General features: G+C 50.4%; 1 protein-coding gene across 3 annotated transcripts in view; it reads left to right on the top strand.

The window, feature by feature from the left end:
• Positions 1–22208, top strand: part of DTD1 (D-aminoacyl-tRNA deacylase 1) — a 153346-nt gene that overhangs the window by 119484 nt on the left and 11654 nt on the right. For 2 of the 3 annotated variants that reach the window (XM_062202255.1, XM_062202257.1), the window contains exon 5: positions 21913–22065. In XM_062202255.1, the coding sequence (XP_062058239.1) occupies positions 21913–22065 (153 nt within the window). Of the gene's footprint in view, positions 1–21912; positions 22071–22208 lie in introns of all 3 variants that reach the window. The other variant, XM_062202256.1, reaches the window with a different exon arrangement.

Here is a 22208-nt window from a genome sequence, read left to right as displayed (position 1 = left end):
TTCAATTTTCTAATGTTAAACTATCTTTGCATTTCTTGTCAGATTTGGTGACAATATATCATCATTTTATTAGCTTTGGTTTATAATTTGTTTAGGATTTTTGTATTGGTATTTATCATTTTTGCTTAGCTTTTGTAATTGAGTTAATATTATCATCATGGTGAGGGATGTGGAGTTGGACATCACATTTAAATAAAGGGGACCAAGCTGGTTGTGGAGGAGAGAAAAGAACTTTGTATTTATATTTATTAAGACACTGCACCATGTTTGATAGCTGTTTTGAGTGTATGCTTGGTTGATAGGGATTTGCAGTTTTCTGTTGGGTTCATTTGGCTTAGATTAAATGTACTTTTAAAAAAGATTTATTTATTTATTTGAAAGGCAGAGTTATAGAGCATGAGAGGGAGAGACAGAATTCTTTCATCTGCTGGTTTACTCTCCAAATGGCTGCAACTGCCAGGAGCTTCTTCTGGGTCTCCCATGTGAGTGCAGGGGCCCAAGCACTTAGGCCATCTTCTACTGCTTTCCCAGGTACATTAACAGGGAGCTGGATTGGAAGTGGAGCAGCCGGGTCTCGAACCATCACCCATATGCGATTCCGGCGTTGCAGGCAGCAGCTTAACCTACTATACCATAGCGCTGGCCCCAAAATGTACTTTTTTATTGACTCAGTCACTGCATCAATTTTATGACTCAAGTTTACAGTCTCAATGTATTGCTGTGGGTCAGGGATTGTACTTGTCTTCCAGGGGCACTCTCGGGCCATCTCATTCCTGAGCACAGTTAGAGACAGCACACCAGGTGGCTGGACTTGCTGAGACCGCAAAATATGCTTTTAAGAAACCTGAGCTGTCTTCAGGGTAGAGGTGCTGGGCACATGGCAGGTTGATGCTTTGCAAATCGTTGAGGTAGAGCAAGCAGGTTTTGAGTGTGCCCCAAGTTCTCCCAGCTGAGTGACATCAGTGAGCATCATCACGCCGCACCTGTGTTCCCTGGGGCTCCATCTCCCAGCTGAGGCCTGACAGGACGTTGCATCCTGCGTCTCAGCTTTCAGATGGACCCCTCGGTGGGTGGGGGATGTTGCCCTGAGCTGGTTCTGGACTCCTGGGCTCTGTGTGTGACTCACTGTTACGGGGAGGAGGTCAATTTTGCTTGTTTGGGATCCGCAAGGGTTCAGGGATGTGTCTGGGTTTACAGGGGTGGGGGAGGGGAGGGCTCTGGCGCTGATGAACCTGGCTTAAACATTTATCGTGACAGTCTGACCTTCCTAGAGACAGCGGGGGAACTTTCTCATCATGCTTTGTCAAGCTCATCTGTTTGTCCAGAAGTGTTCTCGAGCTTGATGTAATAATTGAACATCACGTGATTTCTTTGCCGGCCTCCGAGCCCCGTATTTACATTAATTCTGCTCACGGGATTGCTCCGTCCGAGTCATCTAATGCCGTAAATCCCGCAAAGATAGGGGATGTTTCACCGAGGGGTTTTTCTTCCCCAGGTTGCTGACATAATTCAGCCCGTTACTCATCAGTGTAAATGTCAGCTACTGTCGCCAGAATTTAGGTGCTTTGAGCATGGATGTGAAGAGATTGAGCATCCGGGAGATGCAGAGGGAAGCCCCTTTGGAATGACAGGGAAGTCTAGCCCGTGTCAGTGGAAAGGCGTGTGTATCCCTTGGCTGCGGAGGAAGAGCTGGACCTGGTCCCCGGGCCCTCATTGTTTCTCCTGTCCCCTTTCTCGGGGGAAGATGCCTGTCACATTCCTCTCCCTTCTTGTGGTAGCTCATGTCATGTCTTCCGCTTTGGCTCCCAGCCCAGACAGGGGAGATGAGAACAAACTGTTTTCCTAAGATGCTGATTATTTGTGGGGGCCGGAAGGGATTCTCCTTGGGGTTGACTGCCTTCCCCACAGAAGGGAAATGGCACTGACAAGGGTTAAACAGGGACCATTTTGCATTCCAGCGTGCTTATCAAGAGTCCACCGGGACAGTGTGGACATGGGTGCTGGCGCCTGTTTCCACGTACAGTGAGCCAAGTGACTGTGCTGCCCTTCCCTGATGTGCTGGGGTCACGTGGTAGATACAGGATCCAGAGCCCATGGGTGAACTCAGAAGGTCCTCACTGTGGGCTGCAGACTGTGGATGCACCCTTAGCTCCCAGGGTACAAGACCTTGTGCAGTAGGAACCCAGAGGAGGGACTCTCAGCCCAGCTGAGTGAAGACCAATGGGGACGCGACACAGGAATCCCGGGCACAGCCGTAGCCTGGGGAGGGAACAGGTGCAGTGGCAGGAGTGGGAGAATTTGGAGTTGCTGAAGCTTAGCAAGACAGAAAGGACTGGGACATGAACTGGTAAGGCAGGTGGAGAGGCCAGGCCGCGGAGGACACTGCTCCATGCTGAGCAGCTGGACAGCTGGACGTGGTTGTGACCACCATCTTGCCTTTTATCCTGACAGTTTATGGGATAAAGGAAAGCATTGAGATAACCAGCCAGGCTTGTCTGCTGGGCCCGACCCTGGACTGTCCCTTATCTAATGGTTGGGATAGTAATGTTTTTGAGGGAGTCCAGGTCCACTTAGGTTAGCCTTAGGCCACCTTTATCTAACTTATGACTGACCGGGGGCTTGGAGATCCATGTGGTTTGTGGTGACCCGAGGCTGCAGTTCTGTCCATCTGTCCCCCTGGTAATTGACACTGTCTGCTGTTGCAGTTGTCCTCTTTCTTCAGTCTCATGGCACCTTCCACCTTCTGTGGCCAGTTCTCACGTGCTGACTCAGTTTTCCCAAACAAGCTGGAACATAGGCCTCTTACAGTATAGGGAGCCCTGGCAGGGTTTAGAGTGACGTGATTTTTTTTTTTTTAATCTTTTTTTTTTTTTTTTGACAGAGTTAGACAGTGAGAGAGAGAGACAGAGAGAAAGGTCTTCCTGTTTCCGTTGGTTTACCCTCTGAATGGCCACTATGGCCAATGTGCAGCACTGATCTGAAGCCAGGAGCCAGCTTCCTCCTTGTCTCCCATGCGGGTGCAGGGCCCAAGGACTTGGGCCATCCTCCACTGCCTTCCCGGGCCACAGCCGAGAGCCGGACTGGAAGAGGAGCAACCGGGATAGAATCCGGCGCCCCAACCGGGACTAGAACCCGGAGTGCTGGTGCCACAGGCGGAGGATTAGCCTAGTGAGCCGCGGCACCAGCCAAGAGTGACGTTATTTTTAAAAATAACTTTATTGAGGTTCCCACACACCCTACAGTTCCTCCCTTGAAACGTGCAATTCAGTGGGAGTGTATTCACAGGGTGGTGCAGCTGTCACCACTATGGATTTTGAACATTCTAACCAACACACATAGAAACTGCCTTTAGCTGGACTCTCCTCCCCAGCGCTTAGCTGCTGCGAGTCTGTTTGCTGTGGCCATGGATCTGCTGTTTCTGGGCATGTCCTGTAAGTGGAGTCATTCACGCCTGACCTGTACCCAGCACAGTGTCATCAGTGTTGGTCCACGCTGTAGCAGGTGCCAGCGCTGCAGTTCTTTTTCCTGAGTGATAGTCCGTTGTCTAGAAATGCCACACGTGGTGCTTCCACTCTTGGGTGCAGATGAATGATGCTGCCGGCGAGTGACATTGCTGTCCATTGAGTGGGCACTTGGACCACGTTGCTCAGGAGCTCTAGGGACAAGATGAGGCAAGGAGCCTCACTAGGTAGTTCCACTGGTCTCCGTGAGTGTCTTCAGATGTCTCTCAGGGTAGACTGCTGGTGTTTGACCCAAATCTCACGTAGAACTCAAGTATATAAAGCAAGTAAAAATGGGCCTACTAGTGACACTGGAGGAGGAGGCCTGGAAGCCCACCCACTGCCTCCGCTCCCCTGGGGGTGCTGGAGCATTGGGCATTTTGAAAATGGCCAAGGTTGGGGCTGGTGTTGTGGTCTAGTGGTTACAGCTGCCACTTGTGATGCCAGCATCCCATATGGACACTGGTTCATGTCCTGGCTGTTCCACTTCCAGTCCAGTTCCCTGGAAAATGCAGTGGAAAATGGGCTCAAGTACTGGGACACGTGTTACCCATGTGGGGAAATCCCAGTGAAGCTCTTGGCTCATGACTTTGGTCTGGTTCATCCCTGGACATTGTGCCTATCTGGGGAGTGAACCAGAGGATGGAAGATCTCCCTCTCTCTGTCTCTCCCTCTCTTTCTCTCTAGATCTGACTTTCAGATAAATAAATAAATCTTGAAAAAGAAAAAGAGCATGGCCAGAGGTTGGCTGTATCTCCCTTAAATCCATCTCCTGGGCAGTGGGCTGGCCTCAGGGAGGGGGAGGGTCTGAGAGAACTGGAAGCATCATGGCTGTGGTTAAGAGAACAGAGTGTTAAGCAGTTCTGGTTGGTGGGGATGGCGCTGGAGAAGACAGGCCCCATGACCTGTGAGGTGAGGGAGCCCGATGGGACCAGAAAGAGTGTCACCTGGGATGACAGTGAGGCCTGGACCACAGACCTGGTGATATGGGCTCTGTGGAGGTCAGTGAAGGTAGAGGATGGTGTAGAATGAATGACGGACCTTCCCCCCTCCCTCCCTTCCTTCCTCCCTCCTTTCTTTTCCTTCCTTCCTTTTTTGAGATTTTGTTTATTTATTTGAAAGGCAGAGTTACAGAGAGAGAAAGGGAGGGAGGGGGACAGATATTCCATCGGCTAGTTTGCTGGTTCACTCCCCAAATGGCTGCAACAGCCAGGGTGGGGCCAGGCTGAAGCTTGGAATCAGGAGCTTCTTCTGGGTCTACCACATAGGGGGCAGGAGTCCAGGCACTGGGACCATCTTCTGTTGCTCTGCCAGGAGATTAGCAGGGAGCTGGATCAGAAGTGGAGCAGCTAAGACACGAACCAGCACCCATTTGGGATGCTGGTGTCACACGCAGCAGCTTAACCCCGCTGTGCCACAACACCAGTCCCTGTGGAACTCACTAACTCAAAAAAAGACCTTCCTGGGATGGGGAGCGATGTGGCTGGGACAGCAGGGGAGGGAATTGGGAGAGGACAGGCCCTGTTGTGGGTGACGGGCAGGAGGACAGGGTCCAGGAAATCGTGCACTGGGGGCCTTAGAGAAAGCAGGGTCCAAGTGGGAGAGGCAGCATAAGGGAAGGCAAGGGAGGTTAGTGGAGAAGAGGGGCTTGTTTTCCATGCGAAGGCAGGACGCAGGTAACGAAGAGCCTGGATGTCAGGTACGTATGTGTGTGTGTCGGGGGGGAGAGGTAGAGGGAGGGAGGGAGGGAGGGAGGGAGGGGGGCCTGGAGGTTTTGTATTTGGCTCCCCTATTTACTTGGAGTCCTATTCCCCCACCTCTCTGTCTTCCTCTCTGGCTTAGGCCACTTACTGGACACTAGGAGCCCCTCAGGAGCGCCTGTAGAAGGCTGGTGGAGTGCACTGCGGAGATGGGAGTGGGAGGGAGGTGGTCCCAGCTTCTTGGTTGGTGGTGGCAGCCCCTCTTAGGAGTCTCTCTCTGCAGTCTCACTGAGTGCCATCCTCCCATGCAGCTTCAGTTTAAGCTAAGTCTGCTTGCCTGCTCCCAGAGTTTGAGGTACACACGAGTCCCTTGGGGCTCTGGTGCAGGTCTGGCTGGGGCCTGGGAGTCTGCGTACGAACCAGTGCTCGGGTGATTGCTGCTGCTCTGGGGACCAGGCCCACTTCCAAACAGGCGGGGCTCTTCCTCAGTGCCCCTGTCTTGGGGTCTGGATGTTGGGACATGTAGGTAGAGAGTATCAGTGTAACCAGCGTGGTTGGTCTAACAGTGGCAGGTCTTGCAGGACCTCAGTTGCATAAGAACCTCACAACAGCTGCTGTTAAGTAATGACAGTGGGTCTCTCTCATAGTCTGGGGCAGTGCTGATGTGTTCAGGAAAAGCTCCCGTGTGCTTCCCCCTGGTCTCTGCAACAGCAAGATAGTAAGGTGGCTGTGAGTGGTGCATCGATTCTCCAGTCCCATTGTGACTGAGCTTCCTCTGGGGAAGTGGTAATTCCTGAGAGCATCAGGATGAAAGATGAGTTGTGGCAACTGACAAAAATACCTGGGGCTGGGTGCTGAAATTGTGGCTGACGCTGTTGTAAATACAATGCAGTTTTTGTCCACACAAATGGAATTCTTGAGAGACTTGCAGGATCTTGCCAGCGTTTATTTTTAATATTTTTAGTGCTTATTTATTGTCATTTATGTGAAAGGTAGAGAGAGAAATCTTCTCTCCATTTGTTTATTCTCCAAATGCCAGCAATAACCAGGAGCCCAGAACTCCATCCAGGTCTCTCTCTTAGGTGGCAGGGGCCCAAACACCTGAACCATCATCTGGTGCTCCCCAGAATAGATCAGCGGGAAGCAGAAAGACAAGGACTTGAACCAGCATTCTGATGTGGGATGCTAGCATCCCAGGCATGCTGCTTAACCTGCTGTGCCACAGCGGCCACCTCTATTTTTAGAAGTAAATGGCAATGATAGCAAGCGTGAGATTTCTAGAAATTTTGCCTTCTACACTTCTAGTTCCTTGTCAGGTATCTACAATTGGATCCTTAGACTAAACAGGCTCAGCTGTGACCCAGGGAGTTCAGCGCTGAGCTTTCCATTAAATTCACAAACGTGGCATAGCAATACTTTTGAAAAGCACTTCATTTTCTCTGACAGGCTGCATATTAAGAACTCTTAAGTTCAACAGTAGATTTTTGTCTCGTATCTCCAGATTACCATAGGTATTTGGGCAAAGCCGTGACTAAAAATGAAGTGTCATCACTTAGTGTTTTTCTAAAATAGTTTATTATATGATACTCAATAGCTGAAAAAGAACTCTGTAGCACACACACGTGCACAAAGCTTACGGAGGAGCACATACCAAGGCTCTGCCTTGCTGCCTAAGAGCTGGAGCATCCCCCATGCCCCTCCCGTCCCAGGCCGTCCCCGGCTGTCCCCGGCCATCCCCGTCTCACCGCCCAGGGGTGACTGCTGCCCTATTTTTGTGTTTATTGTCCCTGTCCTTTCTTCTCTCTGTCAAAACAGTGTAAGCACAGAGATGTGTTCCCTAAGCAAGATCATTTGGCTTTCTTGTTCGTGTACCTCCTGGTGGCGTCCTTTGCCTCTCGTTCTTTCCCGTTGGGCTGTGCCTGTTATGTGTGCTGACCTTTTTCAACACCCTATGCCCAGAGCACCCCTCAGTCCCTCGGGCTGGCCGTCTGCTGTTCCCCCGAATATGGTCTTTTCTTTTTATTATTGAAGAGATGGGACTTCTACTTTTGATTACTGCAGCCCGTATATTTTCCATAGCAGCATCTCAAACAGTAAATCCATCTGTGAAGAATGTCTCACTGTCTGTTTAAATAGTCCTCTTTTTGTGGGCATTTCCATTGATCCAAGGTTTTAATGACTGCAAAAGGCAATGTGGAGCTGGTATTTGGCCTAGAGCTTAGGACACGACTTGGGGTGCACGCATCCCTTTTAGGGATGCCTGGGTGCCAGTCCTGGCTGTGTGTGATTCCAGCTCCCGGCTAATGTGCGCCCCGGGGCTCAAGTCATTGGGTCCTTGCTTCTCTCATGGCAGCCCTGGCTTGAGTCCTCGTCTCCTGGCCTGGCCCAGCCCTGGCTGTTGGTGAGCATTTAGGAGATAAACCAATAACGGGAGATCTCTCTTTATCTCTTCCTTTCAAATAAATACAATAAACATATTTTTTAAAAAGCCAGTGAAATGATGTCCTTTTGGATGTATCTCTGTGTTTGATAGCTAGTTATTTACCACAAGACCAATGCTAGGAGGTGAAATTGCTGGGTCATAAACTGCATGTACCCAGTGCTTTGAGATGTATGTTGCTGAGTTGTGTTTCCCAAGGTCCACATTTATACTCCCTGTCACCAACATAAATTTCTTTTCTACAAACTCTTGAAAAGACTATTGTAATTACTATTATTTTTTGAAAGACAGAGTTACAGAAGGGGAGGGGAGTGTGGGAGAGAGAGAGAGAGAGATATCTTCTATCCACTGATTCACTCCTCCCAAGTGACTGAAATGGCCAGGCCTGGGCGAGGTTGAAGTCAGAAGCCAGGAACTGCATCCAGGTCTCCTGTGTGGTTGGCAGGGGCCCAAGTATGTGGATCATTTCTGCCGTTCCCAGAGGCATATTAGCAGGGAACTGGATTAAAAGTGGAGCAGCTGGGACTCGAGCCAGTGCTCATGCGGGATGCCAGCATTGCAGGCAGCCGCTTAACCTATTGCAGCACAACACTGGCCCCGATTGTAATTATTTAATTCATGTCAATTTGGTGAATCATATATTATTTCTCATGGTTTCCCTATTTGTATCAAATTAGTTGCTAGTGAGCTTGAACTTTTTTTTTTTAATCTTTTTTTTTAAAAAAGAGGTTATTTATTTATTTGAAAGGCAGAGTTATAGAGAGGTAGAGGGAGAGAGAGAGAGAGAGAGAGAGAGAGAGAGAGAAGTTTTCCATACACTCCCCAAGTGGTTGCAGTGGCCAGAGCTGTGCCAATCTGAAGCCAGGAGCCAGGAGCTTCTTCCGGGTCTCCCATGTAGGTGGTGCAGGGGCCCAAGGATTTGGGCCATCTTCCACTGCTTTCCCAGGCCACAGCAGAGAGCTGGATCTGGAAGTGGAGCAGCCAGGACTCGAACCAGCACCCACATTGGATGCAGGCACTGCAGACAGTGGTCTTACCCGCTATGCCACAGTGCTAGCCCCAAACTCTTTTCGTCATAAGCTCCTTAGGCACTTGCATTGCTTCACATTTTAAAAATTGTGGAGGCCGGCACTATGGCATAGAGGGTAAAGTTAACGTCTGTAATACTGACATCCCATATGGGTGCTGGTTTGAGTCTTGGCTGCTCTATTTCTGATCCAGCCCTCTGCTATGGCCTGGGAAAGCAGTGGAAGATAGTCTTTCGGCCCCTGCACCCACATGGGAGACCTAGAAGAAGCTCTTGGCTCCTGGCTTCAGATCGGTGCAGCTCTAGCTATTGTGGCCAGTAGGGGAGTAAACCAGCGGATGGAAGACTTCTCTCTGCCTCTGCCTCTGCCTCTCTTGCTTTCAAATAAATAAATAGATCTTAAAAAACAACATCAACTGTGAATCTGCATTTTAGATACAGATAAGTTTGATTAGTTTTTCATTTGCATTTTGTATTTTCTTATTCAAGGATTAGTTTTAGACTTTCTATGACTGTTTACTGGCTATATAACATAATTTCCTTCATTACTCTTCAAGGGGCTGGAGTGTTTTTACGAGTAGTTCATTTATGTGTTAAAGATGGGAATGGTTGTGATACTTTGTGAATACTTGCTTATTTTAGAACGGCTTGTTTGGTATAGGATATTCGAGTCACCATCTTTTTTTTAATATTTATTTTTTTATTTGAGAGGTAGAGTTACAGATAGAGAGAGGGACAGACAGAGAGAAAGGTCTTCCATCACTGATTCACTCCCCAGATGGCCACAACAGCCAGAGCTGGGCCAGTCCTAAGCCAGGAGCTAGGAGCTTCTTCCAGGTCTCTCATGCAGGTGTAGGGGCCTGAGAACTTAGGCCATTTTCCACTGCTTTCCCAGGCCATAGCAGAGAGCTGGATTGGAAGTGGAGTAGCTGGGACTCGAACTGGCGCCCACATGGGATGCCAGTGTCACAGTCGGAGGCCCATCTTACTGTGCCACAGTGCCAGCACTTTGGCACCAGCTTTCACCCTCATGCTCTGTAGATGTTGTCCCACGATGGCTGGTTGGTCTTGTTTCTTCTTTCTACACACCTGTCATGCAGTTACCCTCCCACTCGTTTAACATGAGTTTGTCCATGTTTTGCCCTGCTGTGGCTCTCTGATGGCCTTTAGAGGTGTGGAAGAGAAAGTGGGGACTCCGAGTGCAGCTCTCCTGGGTGCCTTTGGTACGCCCCCAGCCTTTCTCCAGCTCGTGGAATGTCCTTCGCTAATCTCTTTACCTATTGCCTTTTCTGCATCTGCTCTGGCCCCTCTTCTTAAAGTTCCTGTCCTACACATGCCTGGATTTCCTGTGTTGAATTTCCAGGCTTCTGTTCCCTTCATTGACCTTTTGTTCCTCTGACCATGGGAAGAATTACACGAACTGGTGTTTCTGAGTCAATAATTTTGTGTTCCATAGTGCTGGATCTATTTACTACATCTGTCACATGCATTTTCTTTAAGTCAGTTTTCAATTGTTTATTAAAGTAATTATGCACTTAATTAAAAACTATGTGACGCCTGAAGGTTTATAATGAAACATAAGCCCTGCCTGTTCCTCCCTGTGCTTTGTCCTTGTCCCCAAAGCCTTTTCTTTAACCAATTCTGAGCTCCTTTTTGGGTACTTTTTTCTGTATCCTCATGTAGTAACCTTTTACTGTGTTTTGATTTATTGAATTTTGATGTTATTTTTTCATAGATAAGGACTTAGCAGTGTTCACTCCCATTACATCATAATTTATCATTGAAGTGGTAGCTTCATGTCATGGCTCTCACTGTCGGTCACCACAGAGAGAAGTTGGGTCCTGTGATTTTTACTCCTTCCTCCCAGACCTGTTCCCCAGGCATTCTGTCTAGTGCCCCAGCCCGTGGAACTCTCTGGAGCTCTGGCCAGTGTTCCAGAGAGTTCTCTGCTGGGTGCTGAGCACTCCTCTTGCCTGGATGTGGCTCCCACTTCTCTCCCAGGTCACAGCCACTGCTTTTCTGGATCCCATGTCTTCCTCTTTTCTGCTTGGTTGTTATTTTGTACAATAACTCTTCCTGTTCCAAATCTGCCCTCTTGGCATTTATATAGGCCAAATGGAGGGGAGAAAAGCCTACCCCTCTTTTCTTAAGACTTCTGCAAATTGAAGAAACATTTTGAATCACTTAAGGAACACTATTAGTTTAAAATGCTCATGGACAGTTGTCTGTTACCAATTATGCCTTGGAATACCAATGCTGACATGGTTTAAGTGTCTCCATCAACGTGCTGCAGTTTGGGATTATTAACTAGACATGTGCCAACAGTGTGATCAAGATCCACTGAGAAGGTGCATATTACTGTGGCCTTCCAGTGATTTATGGCCTAAAACATGGTCCATGCACACAGGCCTTCAGGAGAGGGAGGCAAGGAGTGGAAGGAGGCAGCCCCTGGCCTCCCCATGCCCCCTCTCCTGCTTCTCTCCCTGTGCAGGGGAAACAGTTAACTTCTCTGTCATCACTCTTGAAATGTGGTGATTGGCTTCTGTTGAAGGAAACACCCAGGCCACAGAGGTGGTGAAGCGAGGGCACCTGCAGCACTGGGTATGTTAGAGATGCAGGCTTCCCGTGCTCCCCAGCAGGGCTGGGGAACGGAGTGCCAGGACTTGCTGGGGAATGGCTGCTGGCATGTGTGGTTTGCCTTGTAAGTGGATTGCCAGCTCTCAAAGAATTCGCATGCATAGTACAAATGCCACAGGATTCCATGCAGGCTTGCTCCACAGACCTTTGCTGTTGCAGCATGTTTCCGGGCCTTGTGGGGAAGGGGTGGTCGTCTTGAATATCCACCATTGCCCACCAGTGTCCACGACTGTGACCCAGCATAGAATTCTGGTTAATAGATGACAACCAAGTGACACCTAGTGAGCGAGTACCTGAAGAGGTGGTTCATTGAAAAATGCATGTGGGTTGTAACCCCTGCCTCCCATTTCTTAATGACTTGGGATCACTTCTCAGGCATTAAATTTCCTGACACCCTGGTCCCCTCCTGTGGCCAGAAGGTGCCTGCGACAGAGAGGGCCAGGTGCTCAGAGTAGGAAGACACGGTCCTGCAGGGCAGTTGTCCATGGAAGTTGCAGGTGACCCCTGGGCTGGGGGACACCATGGGCTTTGACAGTGGCTGCTGCAGCTGGGCTGGACCAGCCTTGAACTCGTCCACATCCATGTGGCCTGAAAGCTGGAGTCATCCCTGCGTGTGCTGAGCAGTGGAGGGATAAACCAGAGATGGAGCTGAGTGAATATAACAGGGAGCAGCTGAACCACCCTGCCTTTTATTTTTGCATGCCTGGGAGGGTTTTTATAAACAATGGGAAACTAGAAAATAAAATTAGCTTGCATGATTTCATATGGGGACAGATGCTTGCCTGCTTGGTTTTTTTTAACCCCCCAGGAAAACCTCAGAGTTAATAATATATGAAAATTAGGTACCAAGTGTGCACTTTGCTTTGTAATGTTTTTATTAAGCAGCCATTGATTTAAAAATAACACAGTGCAATGATTGGCATAATGGCAGACTGCACTGTGTATGAAAACATCCTCTGTGAGTGTTCTGTCAAGTTTTCCATTACATCAGAACATATTTAAAAGAAAAAACTTTCAGAATTATCACATGATACAAAATTATATCAAGCTGCAGTTTGGTCAAATTGTCCCCAAAAATAAATTACAGTTCCTTTTTTTTTTAATAAAAAAGATTTATTTATTTATTTGAAAGGCAGAGTTAAAGAGAAGCAGAGTCAGAGAGAAAGTAAGTCTTCCATCCACTGGTTCACTTCCCAAATGGCCACAGCAGCTGGAGCTGTGCCAGTCTGAAGCCAGGAGCCAGGAGCTTCTTTGAAGTCTCCCAGGTGGGTGGTGTAGGGGCCAAAGGACTTAGGACATCTTCCCCTGCTTTCCCAGGCCATAGCAGAGAGTTGGATCAGAAGTGGAGCAGCCAGGACTTGAACTGGCGCCCATATGGGATGCCGGCACTGCAGGTGGCAGCTTTACCTGCTACGCCACAGCGCCAGCCCCACAATTGCTTTTTTTAAAAAACAAAAACAAAACCAAAAACAGTGGCTTAGTCAACTAGAGATTAGCCTCTACAGGAAGAAGTCAATTTCCCAGACGTTTTTCAAATGTTGTGGTGGACTCTGACTCGATTCCCCTGAGCTTCACCAGAATTGTTTGCTGACCAGAGTTTGCCTTCCCTTCTTTCTCCTTGCTGCCGCCGCCACCTGGCCTGTAAGCAGCAGTGAGAAGGTGGTCAACAGAGCTGCCCAGAGCTCAAGGGGTGACCCAGGTCTGAATCTACCTGAGGCTGTCGTGTGGTTATTAGACCTGCCAGTCGTCTCATAGTTAGTGAAGGTCTCCGTCTTTCCCTTAAAGAGGTGTCATGGCTCATGGCCAAGGGCTGTGGACTCGCGGGTTGCTGCGCCAGTTGCTTTGGGGCTTTATTTTATCTGCACAGTAGTGGGGCAGGGTTACTTTCCAGAAGTTTCTGTGGCATCTGGTAGCTGAGGCAGTGTGGAGTTCAGTACTTCAGGCTAACCCAAGAAGGCTCGTTGTTGATTTAATTTTTATGTATTCCGTAGCATGCTTTACTTGCACAAGGGTGCTTCACAAAATTCATGGAAAATGTAGTAAGAAGATAAATTTATTTTGGTGCAAAAAAATGTGAAATCTATACAGAAAACAGAGGGGTCTTCAGAAAGTTTATGAAAAAGGCATACTGTGAATTTCAAAATTGTTCTGAACTGAAACAAACTTAAATTCCGTTTTCCACAAACTTTCTGAAGCACCCTCGTATACTGCCATGAAATTGTTAGCTGTTCAACAAAACACACGTCCAATGACAGCTTGTAGTGCTTATCTCCAGCCTGAGGGGAAGTTCAGGTGATGGGATGTGACGGTCAAGGTGTTTTCCCTGGAGTTGGTGGGCACTTGGGAAAGAAAGTAAGCATTGTAGAAATTCCTGGAACTATTGAAATGAGCAAAAGGACTGATTTATTTGGGACATTTTGTGCTTCTGCATATAACTTGCATCTGTACCCCGAGGGGCCTGGCTGGGCACGTCCTCACTCCTGTTGCACCCTATGGTTGCCCAGATGTCCCTCCCAGCGTGTGCAGAGCCAAGGTGCGGGCTCTCGCCCCCAGAGTAGCAATACCGTGCAGACTTTTAAACAGTGATCACAGAGGGGACATTTGCTCTTTATGACTTGCACCGTGAGACTTTCTTGGAAGCCCTGTAAGGGTTTGGTTGGAGCTGAACTTTTCCATCTACACTATGGTCTATAAAAATCACAGGAACTGACTTCACGGGGCTTGAGCTTTCCTCTTGCTGTTTTCTTCACTCTCTCTCTAATTAGATTTTGCTCATATGCAGAGCAGAATCGTTTGGCAGGAAACAATCTGCATTAAAATTACTCTTAATGCAGGACCACAGGGTCCATTGCCCTGGACCTGGGACAGTCCCCAGGAGTCCCTTGGCAGGTGAGCATTTGCTCCTAAAGGAGCCAGGTCACCCAGGGCCTTGGCTGGGAGTCCCAAGACCTGGCGCCCTCCCCAGACCGGCCGCTGCCTGGGTGCAGTGTTGGGCGGGCTCTCTCTTGACTGACCTAATAGTGTTCAGAAGCAATCTGGGAGGAATAACATCTGCGCTAGCCTTCTGAGAATGCTAACAGGGTCGGATTGACTGTCAGGACCCAAGGGATCATTTGTTCCCCAGGTATGAAGATGGACCTTCAAGAGCTTAAATTACAACATTGGGTTTATGGACGTGGGCCCCCGGAGGGTATAAGTGGTGGACTCACGTAAGGGAAAGATCAAGACCGGAGTTGTGTTCATTGTTACCAAATGAACCACAGATGTCTTAATCCATGAGATGCTGCCATTTTCCACCATCATTCCCCCAAATCGTGACGGAGGCAAGTTTAAAATACTCTAAGAGTAGTCCTCCCACCAGGAATGCTTGAGCATCAGTTTTGTTTTGAAATGACTGATAAAGAAGTCGTTTTTCTAGAATCCCTTCAAACTTGGACTTGAGGCTTCCTGGTGTTGTAGGTTGGGATAATCCTGGAGGGGAGGAGGGTGATGGGACAGCAGACACAGATCACTTCTGCTGGTGCAGCTTCAGTCCTATCAGCCTGGATGGGTGTGACAGCTGCAGGGCCTCTAACCTGAGCCACCTTCTCCCAGTGAGTGGGATCTCCAGGAGGCCCAGCGCCCAACTGTACGGGAAGTGCTGAGCTCCCTGGTTTGTTCAGTGTGATGTTCCTTGCAGCTCATCAGTGTGTATGGAAGCTTGGAATTACTCAAGTCGTGTTTTGTGTCATCGTCTCTCAGTGTGAAGGGATCAGTATTTTTTTTTTTTTAAACAGGCAGAGTGGACAGTGAGAGAGAGACAGAGAGAAAGGTCTTCCTTTGCCGTTGGTTCACCCTCCAATGGCTAGCGCGGCCGGCGCGCTGCAGCCGGCACACCATGCTGATCCGAAGGCAGGAGCCAGGTGCTTCTCCTGGTCTCCCATGGGGTGCAGGGCCCAAGCACTTGGGCCATCCTCCACTGCACTCCCGGGCCACAGCAGAGAGCTGTGGAAGAGGGGCAACCGGGACAGAATCCGGTGCCCCAACTGGGACTAGAACCCGGTGTGCCGGCGCCACAAGGCAGAGGATTAGCCTATTGAGCTGCGGCGCCGGCCGGGATCAGTATTTAAATGTGGCTATGTGTGCAGGAACAGGGGCAGGTAACCATTCCCTGCTGATTTGCTGCCTTTCACCTTGAATGTGTGTATCCTGCAGCCAAGCTGTCTCCTCATAGTCCTGGCCATGTTCTTTATATCATTTACGGAGAAGCAGGCAGAGGCAGGGGCATTCGATGACCTGCCCCAGTGGCGGTTTTTCCATTTCCTGGGGACTGCTGGCACTTAAGAGACAGATGCTCCAGCCCCAGGAGCAGGTTGCTCACCTGTCACACTGATGCTTATACCCACTGCTGTGCAGGTTCCGTATTCCCCTGGAGCCGGTGCTCAGCTGTCTCCTGGTCCACTGTCCCTGTCAAAACTGGGCTGGTTCCTTCCTGTCTCCACTCATTCATCTAGTGCTTCCTGAGTGCCACAGTGTATGAACCCCCGCATGTCGCTGGCTGTGCCACCCTGCCACCCACTCTGTCCTGTGTCTTCGGTGATGATTTCCACCAGCTGCTGCCTGTGGTGCACTTAGCTGTCACCGACCCCTCCCTCATTCCTTCCTGGCTCGCCCTGTCCTCACTGGGCCTCTTGTTCTCCAGCTTCTCCCCACATGGCCCTTGATTCTCTGGTCCTCGGTCATCTCTGTGTGCAGTGTCTGCTTGCATGGTGTGTGCCGCCATAGTGTGCCTGGCAGTGAACACTGGAGGGGCCATATTGGTCCATTTCCTTCTCATTGCTGCACCAGGACCTGGACCTGCCACCCCCACCCCACGTGGGCTCCCACTGCCCGCCTGTGAGGCCCCATGTCCTCGCCGCCCATTCCCTGCTGTGATGCTCTGACGCTGACTGCTTTCTGAGGCCACCTGCTCAGGAGCTGAGCCTTCCCAGTCCATGCCCCATCTGTTGGGCTGCCCCTGCCCTGGGCCTAAGGCCAGGCTTGGCTCCCTCCGCCCACTCAGCCCACCACCATTGACAGGCCGTGTGGGGCCCCTTTCTGAGGCCGAGCGCCAGGGGCATCAGGGAGCCAATGCTAGGCCCTTGTTGCTTGCCGGGCTTTCCCACCCTGCCTCTGATCCAGGCCTGTTATGTTAACTTGGAGTAACTGTGTTCAAGCCTAATGCCATCAGCCATCCGTGCAGAAACACACAAGCAAACTGAGGTCCTGCAGCAGCCTGTGGTTGAACTGCCAGGGCACTAGACCTGAGTGAGGTCCAGTTTTGCATTTGGCCTATGGAGGTGGCCCTGCGCACCTGCGTGTTTTCTACCAGTGAAGACACCTGTGAAGGAGGAGGCTGCAGGGGTGTCAGCAGGGCTGTGGGGCCCAGGCAGAGTGGGCTGTGGTTTCCAGGCACCCCTGGCCCCACTGCATTAAGATAAGGGTTTGACCACCCGTCAAGTGCTTGGGACAGTGGGGTCAGCTGGTGACTACTCTGGTGGACAGTCAGCCCAGGAAGGCAGGGCCTCTGCTTGGTTCTTTGCCATGTACCTGGGACCTAGCATGGGGCATGACAGACAGCCAAGGCTCAGTAAATAGCCGTGAAGTGAGCTGAATAGATAAAGGAAGAGAGGCCGCACCGCTCCCTGGGGTCTGGAGACCTGGGGCTTTGTTCTACCCCAGCCACTCCCGGGCTGCGGCACCTCACGCAGGTCACGTGGCCTCGCTGAGCATCCATCTGCTCCTGTAGCAGGAATTTCACTTTCAGCTGAGGGTGTTGTAGACCTGCGCACGTGTGGCTGAAACAGGAAGCGGTGTGATCACCCCTCCCAGCTGCAAAGCGGACCCCTCCAGCTCGGTCTAGACTTCGGTGCAGCCTTGGACGCCATTCCTCGTTCTGAGAGCTGCACCTTTTCCTCCCCTGAGTGTGGCCCAGGAGCAGCAGGAAGGCCGTGTCTCCGTGCCCCCGTGTGTATCAGGGAGGGAAACCTTTCTCTGAAGCCCTTGCAGCCTCCTGGGGTCCTGTTGACTGAGACTTGTGTCACCTGCCGTGTGACAGTCAGACGCTGTCACCTCTGAAGCGGGGACTGCCTGTGCCAGCAGGGGGGCGGGAAGGCACTGGGAAGCTGCCCTGACTGTGGTGCACGCACTGGCTTCCCTGTGGGATGCTGAAGGCAATGCAGCTGTTGCTGCACTAAGAGAACACGGGAGGTGGAGGTGCAACGTGGGGGTCCGTGACAGGTGATTCATACTGGGGTTGTTTTTATTTTCCCTGGGATTTGTTTATTTTATTTGAAAGAGTCAGAGAGAGAGAGAGAGGGAGAGAAAGAATCTTCTTTCTGCTGGTTCACTCCCCCAAAATGGTCATAATGGCCAGGGCTGGGCCAGTCCAAAGCTCCATGTGGGTCTCCTACATGGGTACAGGGACCTAAGCATTTGGGCCATCTTCTGCTCATTTTTCAGGTGCATAAGCAAGGATCTGGTTTGGAAGTGGAACAGCCGGGAATTGAATCAGTGCTTGCATTGATAATCAGTGCCTGCATATGGGATGCCTGCATTGCCGGTGGCAGCTTAACCTGCCATGCCACAGTGCTGGCCCCCAGATACATGTTTAAAAAGAAAATGAAATGGGAGCCAGTCCTGTGGCACAGCAGGTAAACCTGTTGTCTGCAGTGCCGGCGTCCTATATGGGCACTAGTTCGAGACCTGACTCCTCCACTTCTAATCGAGCTCTCTAATATGGCCTGGAAAAGCAGTAGAAGATGGCCTGAGTCCTTGAGCCTGTGCATCCACTTGGGAGACCTAGAGGAAGCTCCTGGCTCCTGGCTTTGGATCGGCACAGCTCTGGCCGTTGCAGCCATTTGGTGAGTGAACCAGTGAATGGAAGTTTGCGTGTGCGTTCTCTCTTTCTCTCTCTCTCTCTTTCTCTGCCTCTCTGTAACTCTGCCTTTCAAATAAATAAATAAATAAATCTTAAAAAAATTAAAAACAAACAAACAAACAAAAGAAAATAGAATGCCCTTAGTAAGGTGGAACATATCGAGTGAGGCCTCAGTCTCAACCATACGTTATCGTCTGCCTGTCAGGTAAATGATAAATCTTTTTTTTTAAAGCTTATTTTTACATCATGTAATTAGAGTTTAGGTGTCTTACTTAAAAAATCCTCCTAATTTTGCCATGAATTTTTTTAAAAAAAGATTCATTTATTTATTTGAAAGGCAGAATTAGAGATGGAAAGATTTTAAAAAAATATTTATTTATTTATTTGAAAGGTAGAGTTACAGAGACAGAGGGAGAGACAGAGAGAGAGAGAGCTCTTCCATCTGCTGATTCACTTCCCAGATGGCCTCAACCACTGGAGCTAAGCTGTTCCAAAGGCAGGAGCCAGGAGCTTCTTTGTGTCCTCCCTTGTGGGTAGCAGCAGAGACCCAAGTACCTGGGCTGTCTTCTGCTGCCTTCCCAGATGCATTAGAAGGGAATTGCATCGGGAGGCTGGTGCCGTGGCTCACTTGGTTAATCCTCTGCCTTGCGGCGCTGGCATCCCATGTGGGCCGCCGGGTTCTAGTCCCAGTTGCTCCTCTTTCAGTCCAGCTCTCTGCTGTGCCCCAGGAGGGCAGTGGAGGTTGGCCCAAGTGCTTGGGTGCCTGCACCCGCGTGGGAGACCAGGAGGAAGCACCTGGCTCCTGGCTTCGGATCGGCGCAGCACTGGCTGTAGTGGCCATTTGGGGAGTGAACCAGTGGAAGGAAGACCTTTCTCTCTGTCTCTCTCTCTCACTGTCTAGAACTACCTGTCAAAAAATTAAAAAAAAAAAAAATATATATATATATAAAAGAAGGGAACTGCATTGGAAGTGGAGCAGCGGGGACTCAAACTGGTGCCCATATGGGATGCTGGCACTGCAGGCAGCAGCTTTATCCACTATGCCACAGCGCTGCCCCGAGCGAGTTCTTCCATCTTCTCTTTACTCCCCAAATGCCTGCAACAACCAGGGGTAGGCCAGGCCAGGCCAGCTCCAGGAACTCCATGTGGGTCTCCCATGTCAGGAAGCAGAAACCCAAGTATTTAAGTCATCGTCTGCTGCCTGCCTGGTGCATTAGCAGGGAGCTGGATTGGAAACATTGGCTAGCTGAAGCTTGAACCAGACCCTGTGATATGGGATGCTGGCATCGCAAGCAATGGCATAACCCATTGCACCACAACACCTGACCCTTCTCAGTAAATCTAAACCTGAATTGTGGGGGTTGCCCCCCGTCTTTGGCACCCACTTTCCCCAGCTCCACTGTGACAGGTGCAGGCTGACCATTGGATGGTCCTTGGGCCCTGGCATGTCTGTGTGCCCAGAATTTCCTTTGGAGGGTTTGGGACAGTGTCTCCCTTGCTATGGATACTCTCAGCAGTTGGTTAATAAATGAGCAAAATAAGAGAGGATGTTTAGTGGTTAAGACAGCAATTCAGATGCCCTTGTCCCGCATTGGAGTGCTTGGGTTTGGTTCTGGGTTTTGCCCCCGGATTCCAGCTTCCTACTAATGCAGACCCTGGGAGGCAGCAGTGGTGGCTCACATGGTTGGATTCTTGCCACCGATGAGGAAGACCTGGATGAATTAGGTTCTCAGATTCAGCCCTGGCCCAGCCCTGCTGTTGTGGGCATTTGGGGACAGAACCAGCGGATGTCAACACTCTCTCACTTGCTCTCCCTGTGTCTCTCTCTGTCTGCCTCTCAAACACATTTTAAAACAGAATAGCTGGCCGGTGCCGTGGCTCAATAGGCTAATCCTCTACCTTGCGGCGCCGGCACACCGGGTTCTAGTCCTGGTCAGGGCGCCGGATTCTGTCCTGGTCGCTGCTCTTCCTGTCCAGCTCTCTGCTGTGGCCTGGGAGTGCAGTGGAGGATGACCCAGGTGCTTGGGCCCTGCACCTGCATGGGAGACCAGGAGAAGCACCTGGCTCCTGGCTTTGGATCAGCGTGGCGTGCTGGCCACAGCGGCCATTGGAGGGTGAACCAACGGTAAAGGAAGACCTTTCTCTCTGTCTCTCTCTCACTGTCCACTCTGCCTGCCTGTCAAAAAAAAAAAAAAAAAAAAACAGAATAACTATATCTTTTAAAAAAGAATAACTTAAAAATAGGCAAGCAAACAACAAAGCAAAGGCAGTGCATTTTGAGGTTCACAGGTCGTGAGTTTGCAGATTTTCAGTGTTTATGTTCTCCGTGGACACGCACCTGCTGTTAATCTGAAAGCTGTTGACCTTTCACTCGAGCCTATGTGCAGTACGAATTTTTTTTCTTTTCTTTCTTGCTCATTTGTTTCATCCAAAAAAAAAAAAAAAAATCCAGCTGCACCCTTGCCTTGAGATGTAAATTCCACATTTTGGCTGCTTTGAATTTCAAGTTTTCCGAGAAAAGGCTTAGATTTATTAGGCCGTGTTCTCACAGAGAAGTTTGCTCTGCAGCGTGGAGCACTTGTGGCTGGGACGCTTCACGATAAATCCTCTAGGAGAACCAGCATCCCATCGTTGGCAGACATGTGGGCTACACTTGTCGCTTGAAGAAATCATCGCACATGATTTAAATGTGTAGTTCATGGTGGGAGGGGATGGCACTGCGGTGGAAGGTCAAGTCCATGTTGACCACTCTGGTGATGGCGCCTCTGCATCACATGGGTGTTAATGGGGAGTTGAGAAGCCTCCAGGTGCAAAGCTTGCATGTGGACCTGGCACTGGCAGAGAGAAGCCAGCCCTCCGTTAAGTTTCTGTCTGGGAGGCAGATGAAACTGGGTGTTGCTGGCTCCTGAGCTGTGCTGCAGATGGCCTTTTTTGGTCCAAGAAAATCCTGTAGTGCAAACCATGGTCAGCCCTCACTGACCGGTTTCCCATTAGGCCTCTGGAGTGGCCGTGCTGTTACCTAGGGCACTGATGCTCCATGTGTCTGTCCACCTCCAGCCTCTGGTTCCTTTGAGCCAGCTGGGGAGATACCCAGGGGACAAGGTTCCGGTGGAGTCCAGCGTCACCAGCACATCCCCACGGGCCCATCAGGGAGCACACAGAGGTCCTGGTGCCCTGCAACCATGGGTAACTGCTGTGCCACCTGCCAGGAGCTCCCAGTACTTGATTTCCCAGCCTTCCCTCTTACCTTCAGCACATGGTAGGGAGTTGGGAACACTTTTTAGAAACAGAAAGTGGGAAGCTATCTTGGTGAGCAAAAGCTATGGAAAGAAGGCAGTAACAAGCCTAATGCCTGAGCACTCACAGAGCCCTCCCAGGCCTGGGGAAGGGCACTGCGGCCTGGCCGCCCAGGCCAGGTGGGGAGAAGTCAGGGGTGGGGAGAAGTCCAAGATGCCGGCGTGAGCCACACGTCTGTTGTGATGCCTTAGGTGCCCGTCTGGTCACGTCTTGCATGGGACTTCATGAGGTAACCTTGGTGGTGTTGCCGGCGCCATGAGGGAACCTTGATGGTGTGCCGGTGTCGCAGACAGAAGCTCCTGCCGTGGTTTGGCTCCTGCCATGGTTTGGCTGGGGTGCAGTGGGGGTGCTGGACATGGCCACGTGTTCCTGTTTATAAAGTGTTGTGTTTTTGGTTTGTCTGTCTGTTTCAGCTATCCAAGCTTGAAAAACAACAGCAGAGGAAAGAAAAGACCCGAGCCAAGGGACCCTCAGAGTCCAGCAAAGAAAGACCCGCACCCCGCAAGGAAGACCGCAGCGCCAGCAGCGGGGCCGAGGGTGACGTGTCCTCCGAGCGGGAGCCGTAGGTGCGGTGAGCAGAGGACCCAGGCAGACCCTCCTCGCCTGGGTGGCCATCATCCTCCCAAGTCTGGGGAGGGGGCAGAAGTCATCCTGTGAACATTCATCCTTAAATCTGCTGCCTGCCAGGGTGGAGAGAAAATTAGCAGAT

This window comes from Lepus europaeus, chromosome 10 (genome assembly GCF_033115175.1).
Source record: "Lepus europaeus isolate LE1 chromosome 10, mLepTim1.pri, whole genome shotgun sequence".
NCBI lineage: Eukaryota > Metazoa > Chordata > Mammalia > Lagomorpha > Leporidae > Lepus > Lepus europaeus.
The sequence above is the reverse complement of the archived record's forward strand: the minus strand, read 5'-3'. Positions and strand labels throughout refer to the sequence as shown.